This window comes from Aspergillus versicolor (genome assembly GCF_001890125.1).
Source record: "Aspergillus versicolor CBS 583.65 unplaced genomic scaffold ASPVEscaffold_30, whole genome shotgun sequence".
In the NCBI taxonomy this organism is placed as follows: Eukaryota; Fungi; Ascomycota; class Eurotiomycetes; order Eurotiales; family Aspergillaceae; genus Aspergillus; species Aspergillus versicolor.
In genome coordinates, this window is record NW_024467553.1 from 1 (window position 1) to 7,720 (window position 7,720).

Below are 7,720 nucleotides of genomic sequence, written 5' to 3' on the forward strand. Positions count from 1 at the left end.
TTTATTATATAAAATACTAGATTCTTAAATTTTTTAAATTATTTATAATTTTATTAAATTTTATATTATTTTTTTTATAAATATACTCTACTATTTATTAATTAATATTATAATTATATATAATTAATTTTTCTATAATTATAATAGTCTAGACTATTTTTATATATTTTTTATTTTTTATTTTTTATTTTTTTCTAGATACTATAATAGTATTTATAACTTTTATTATATATTTATACTTTTTTATAATTATTTTTATTATTTTCTCTCTCTTTCTAGAAGAATCTTATATACTATTTATTAATATATATATACTATAAATTAGGATTTTTTTAAAAGTCTTTTTTATTATAATTTAATTTTAATATACTAGATCTAGTATTCTAGAATTAATTATTTAATTATTAAAAAATATATTATATATATTATAATTCTCTAGTTCTTATAGATATTATATTACTTTTTTATAAATTTTATTATATATTTTAAAGTATAGAATAGTTTTTATATTTTATTATCTAGTAGCTTAGTTAAATACTACTTAAGTTTCTTAAGATATTATATAAATTTATATATTAATTAATATATCTATTATTTTATATTATAATAGAATACTATTACTTTTTATTATAATATTATTAAATTATTAATTATATATAGCAGGATACTATTAAAGTTAATTTATATAAGATTATATAGTTAAGTTATATATATTTATTTCTAGTTATAGAGTCTAGATACTATTAAAAATAATAATATATAATTTATCTTTTTTTTATCTATTTAATAGTATTCTAAGAATATTTAAAAATAGTTCTTTATATAGAGATACTAGTCTAAATATTTATATAAATTATAATTTATAAATTCTTTATATAGAAGTACTCTTTCAGGAATTCTATTCTTTAATTTTTAAGATTATTTAATCTTAAAGATTAGTTATTTTATAATATTCTTAAAGAAAATTATATTATAGATTAAATATTTTATAATAGTATTTCTATATTTATATATATAATTTTGATATATATATTTAATCTTATCTCTAGAGTCTTCTATTTTTTTTAATAATATTAATTTAATATGTTATATAGCTATTTCTTCTTCTCTAAGAAGTTCTTTAATATCCTTACTAATTTATAGTTTTTTTTTTTTTTTTATTAAATTTTAGAATTAGAATAAATTCTCTTTTTGTTATGTGCTGCCACCTGTAGATGCTATACAAGGGTGCCTGAGGTATACTATAGCGGCTAAGCAGCTACTATATAATATATAGATATATATTATACTACTAGTTCTTAACTAGAAGAACTAGTAATTAGTTTATTTTAAATATAGATCTATTCTTTATTAATTATATATTATATCTTTATAATCTCTAGAGAACTGCTATATTACTATTATAGTTTTATAATTCTAATTACTTCCTTTCTAGAGGCTTAATATATATAGTTATAATAAAATCTAAGATTCAGGAGTAAATCTAATATTATAATAAATAAAACTAAATAGCCTCTACTATATAAGATAATATAGAAAGAGAAGAGAATCTAGAACTACTAGATAATAAAAAGATAAATACTACTATAAATTTATATTTAATCTATAAAATAATAAAAGAGGATTTATTCTAATTTTAAAATTTAATATAAAATAAAGAAAAAGAACTATAAATTAATAAAAATATTAGAGAACTTTTTAAAGAAGAAGAAATAGCTATATAATATATTAAATTAATATTATTAAAGAAGAAGTAAGAGGCTCTAAAAATAAAATTAAATATATATATTAAAATTATATATATAAATATAGAAATATTATTTTAAGATATTTAATTTATAATATAATTCCTTTTAAAAATACTATAAAATAGCTAATCTTTAAGATTAAATAATTTTAAAAATTAAAGAATAAAATTTTTAAAAAAGTATCTCTATATAAAAAAATTTATAGATTATAATTTATATAAATACTTAGATTAGTATCTTTATATAGAAAATTATTTTTAGATATTCTTAGAATATTATTAAATAAATAAGAAGAAGATAGACTATATATTATTATTTCTAATAATATCTAGACTCTATAACTAGAAAAAAATATATATAATCCTATTATAAAGTCTTATATAGACTAACTTTAATAGTATTCTACTATAATATAAAATAATAAATATACTAATTAGTATATAAATTTATATAATATCTTAAGAGATTTAAATAATATTTAACTAAGCTACTAGATAATAAAATATAAAAAGCTATTTTATACTCTAAAATATATAATAAAATTTATAAAAAGATAGTATAATATCTATAAGAATTAGAGAATTATAATATATATATAATATATCTTTTAATAATTAAATAATTAATTCTAGAATACTAGAATATATTAAAATTAAATTATAATAAAAAAGACTTTAGAGAAACCCTAATCTATAGTATATATATATTAATAAATAGTATATAAGATCTTTTTAAAGAAAGAGAATAGAGCTATAAAAATAGTTATAAAAAATTATAAATCTATAATAAAAGTTATAAATACTATTATAATATCTAGAAAGAGATAAAAAATATAAAAATATATAAGAATAGTCTAGATTATTATAATTATAGAAAAATTAATTATATAAAATTATAGTATTAACTAGTAGATAGTAAAGTATACTTATAAAAAAATAATATAAAATCTAATAAAATTATAAATAATTTAAAAAACTTAAAAACTTAATATTTTATATAATAAAGATACTAGGCCTCCTTTCTAAACTATAATAAAAGATAATTATATTTATAATATCTTTAAAAAAGAAGTAGAGAAAGTTATAAAAAATATAAATTTTATTAGATTTTAGTATAGAAATAAGTTTTATAAATTAATATTAAGTTAAATAAAATCTATCTCTAGATAGTAGTAGAGTATTAAAAAAAATATATATAATAAATAATTATAATATAATTTTATATAGAAGCTATATATTATTAGTTTATATAAAAAATATAAAAAATAAATTTAATAAATAATATTTAAAATTTAAAACTATTAATATAGATAAATATAATATAATTCTAGATTAAGACTAGCTAGAAGCTATTAATCTATTAATAAATTAATAAAATAGATTATAAAAATATTATAAAATAAAATCTATAAATCTAGAAATAATTATATCTATATAAGAATATACTATAGAAATTACTATAAAAATAAAAATATATTAAATAAAAGTCTAGTCTAAAAATAACTATCTTTAAATTAAAATTAATAGAATCTAAATAGTAGAGTTAGTAATTCTAGAGTAATATTATAATTTTATAGATATTTTTCTAGAGAAAGAAGCAGGCCTACTCTTATAATATTAGAAATAAAATTATATTATTAAACTAGAACTAGATAAAAGATCTTTATTAAAACTAATCTATTTACTATCTCTAAAAAAGCTGTAGATTTTATATAAATATATAGTAAAAGTATTTAAAAAAAGCTAGATTAAATTATTAAAGAGTTCTTATAAATTACTAGTATTATTTATATTAAAAAAAGATAATAATTTATATCTTTATATAAATTATTATAGATTAAATATTATTATTATTAAGAGTATATATCTATTATTATTATTAAATAAAATACTAGATTATCTAGGTATTATAAAAATCTTTATATAATTAGACTTATATAATATATATTATAGATTATAGATTAGAAAAGGATATAAATTATTAATAATATTTAAAATATATTTTAAAACTTATAAATATTAAGTTATATTTTTTAAATTAATAAATACTTCTAAAAATTTCTAATAATATATTAATTATATACTAGAGAATCTTCTAGATATTATTTATATAATATATCTTAATAATATTATTATATTCTATAAAAATAAAGAAAAATATAAAATATATATTTATATAATTTTAGAATAACTATAAAAATTTAAGCTATATGTAAAAATAAGTAAATATATCTTCTATATAGACTATATTAATTTTCTAGAATTTATAGTAACTATAAATAAAATAGAAATAAAAATTAAATAAATTATAGTAATTATTAACTAGCTAGTATTTTAAAATATAAAAAAAGTCTAATTATTTATTAGATTTATTAACTATTATTATTAATTTATCTATAAATTTAGTAAAATTATAGCCCTATTAAATAAAATAATAAAAAAAAATATAGAACTATATTTTTTACTAGAAAAAAAAGAACTTAAAATATTTTAAAATTTTAAAAATACTTTTTTCTTAAAATTATTATTATAATATTATAATCTAAAATTACCTATTAAAATTTAAATAGATATATTAAAATATATAATTTTAGATATTTTAAACTAGAAATTTAAAAATAAAAACTAGTATTTAATAGTCTTTTATTTAAAGAAATTAGAGAATATATAAATATATTATAGAATATATAACTAAAAGCTATTTATAATAATAAATAACTTTTATAAATAGTATTATTATTTTAAAAATAGCCTGTATATTATTAAAGTTTACTTTAATTATAATAATCTATACTAGTTTATAATAACTAAAAAACTATTCTTATATTAAATATATTATGCTAAAAAGTTAGTAGTATTTTATTTCTAAATCTATTATATTATAAATAAGAAGAACCCTATAAATAGTCTAACTAAATAGACTATAAATCTAGAGAAGAAGAAATAGATATATAAATAAACTATATTCTTAAAAAGCTATAAAAATAACTAAATAATATTAAATCTATAAAAAAAGAATTATACTTAGTTATATATATAGTAACTATTAAAAAAAAAATATATATATAAAGAAACTACTAGTAAGTCTATTAAAGTTACTTAAAATTAGCTAAAAATATAATAAAATAGTAAAAAATACTAGAGAAAATAAAAAAAATATAAAAAATAAAAAATAGAGTATTTCTCTAGATAAACTTATATATTTTAAAAATAAAATTTATATTCTATATTTTAAGATACTTTATATAAAAATTTTTAAGACTAATTATAATAATCTATATAATAGATATCTAGATAGATAAAGAATAATAAAAATTATTAAATATAAATATTACTAGCTAATAATAAACTAAGAAATTAAGAACTATATTAAAAAATATAATATATATTAGTAGATTATAGTATACTAATATAAACTTTATAATTTTATAGATAAACTTCTATAATTAAAAAATTTTATAAATTAGATAATAATAGATTTTATAACTAGGCTATCCTCTATAAAATATTAAGAAAAGATATATAATATTATTTTTATAATAGTTAACTACTTTACTAAATATATATTTTATATTTTATATATAAAGAGTATCTCTGTAGAAAACTTTATAATAATTTTTATTAAATATATATATATATATATATATATTAGAGTCCTAAGTAATATAATTAGTAATAAAGATAATATCTTTATAAATATATTCTAGTTAATACTCTACTATTATCTGAATTTAAGCTATAAATTAACTACTATATACTATCTATAAATAGATAGATAGATAGAATATTAAAACTAGATATTTAAGTATTATCTATATATCTATATAAATTAGAACTAAGATAACTAGCTATAATAGTTATTAATTATATAGTTTATCTATAATAAAATAACTAGATAAAATATAAATAAAAACTTTATATAATCTCTAATAAAATATTAACTATAATTTTAAATTAATATTAAAAATCTAGAGAAAAATATTATATAAAATATACTAGAATAAGTTAAATAATTCTAAAAAAACTATAAAAAACTAGCTAAATAACTAGAGAATATAATTAAAACTATAAAAAAATAATATAATAAAAAATATAAAAATATAAAATTTATAATTAATAACTTTATTATATTAAATATAAGAAATATTAACTAAGCTAGACTAAACTATAAATTAATTAACTAATATCTAGAATCTTTTAAAGTTATATATATATAGTATTAATCTTATAAATTATATTTATATTTTAAAATATACTAACTCTATAATATATTTTATATTTTCTTATTTTATAAATATATTAGAGATTTCTATATAGCTCTAAAACTAGAATTACTATTTATTAATAAAGAAAAAAAATATAAAGTTAAAAATATAATTATAGATTACTAGTATAAAGAATAACTTTAATTCCTAATTTAATAATATAGATAAGATTCTAGCTATAATATATAGAAACTATTTAATTATATTAGAGATACTATTATACTAGATATCTATAAAGAATAGTAATATCTACTATAAAAGTATAAAAGAGGAAGATTTATAATATTTATAAGCTATATAGAATTCTAAATTATAGAAAGAGAATTATTAATTTAAAAAAAAAAAAAATAAGAAAAATAAAAAAATATTTATTATTCCTGTAGGAGGCCCCTTCCAGGGACTTTTTAAAAATAGAAATCTCTAAAGAGAACCTTTTCTAAGAATTTTTAAAAATAAATAATCTATAGTATTATAACTAAAATATATAATACTAGAATACTAAGCATAAAATTATAAGATATTAGATAAAGATATAATAAATATAAATAAAAATAGTTATAAATAGTCTAGAAAGAGATTTTTATTCTAGCTAGTAATAAAGAGAGCTATATCTTTATCTCTTTTATAAAAATAAAATATATAATAATAAATAATAATCTCTAGTAAATTATAGCTACTTCTAATAATACTAGCCTAAAAAAATATTTTACTAGTAATAAAATATATTTTAGTAGTAACTACTATATAGTTTTAAAAAAGAGAATTAGTAAAATAATCTAGATCTAGTATAAAAAAATTAAAATATCTATTTTACTATAGAACTAGATACTATATTTATTATAATAATAAGTATTATACTACTCTAAAAAGCTACATAATATTATAAATAAATAAAGCTTACTATAAAAAAGGTATATATAGTATATAATAGCTAGAATAGAAGATATAAAATAAGAAATTAATAATATAAAAAAGAGAACTAAAAATATAAAGAAAAAAATATAAAAAAATAGTAAGAATAAGAATAAAAATATAGATATAAATATAAATAAAAAAACTAGAAAAAGACTTATCTCTAAAGAAATATTTATAATAAAATAAATAAGATATATCTTATATATATATAATATATTAGTAGTATAGGTAATAGTAGATTTCTTATATAGTAATATCTAAAAATATTATATTAGTAAGATTTTAAATATAGAAATAATTATAAAACTAGACTAATTAAAAATTAGAAATAAGAAAATAAAATATTATAAAATAATAATAAAATACTAAGAATCTTAATAATAATATTAGTATAATTTATAAAGTAAAATAACTATTAAAAATAGAAATTAATATAGAAAAATATATAGAATAATATATTTAAAGCTTAAACTAATTAGATAAAACCCTATAAAGAACTAAATAATTAAAAAGATAGAGTATAGATATATTATATATAGATAAAACTTTTAATAATAATATCTTTATAAGTTTTTAAGTAAAATAACTAGTAAAAAGCTTATTTAAATTATAGATATTAAGAGAATCTAAATACTAAATATTAGTATAATTATCTAAGATATAGTTAAAAAATAATAATATAAAGTTTCTATTATTAGACTAATATATTATTATATTAATCTATAATATAGTATTAAAAGATTTAATTTAATCCAGGAAAATATTAATAAGATTTATAAAATTAAAATAATTA

General features: G+C 12.9%; 1 protein-coding gene across 1 annotated transcript; it reads left to right on the top strand.

The window, feature by feature from the left end:
- Positions 1–5,274: 5,274 nt before the first annotated feature.
- Positions 5,275–5,454, top strand: ASPVEDRAFT_145309 (uncharacterized protein; the record flags this gene model as incomplete). Its single annotated transcript, XM_040808056.1, has 1 exon — positions 5,275–5,454. A coding segment is annotated over one exon (180 nt), but the record flags the coding sequence as incomplete, so codon positions are not given.
- Positions 5,455–7,720: the final 2,266 nt, after the last annotated feature.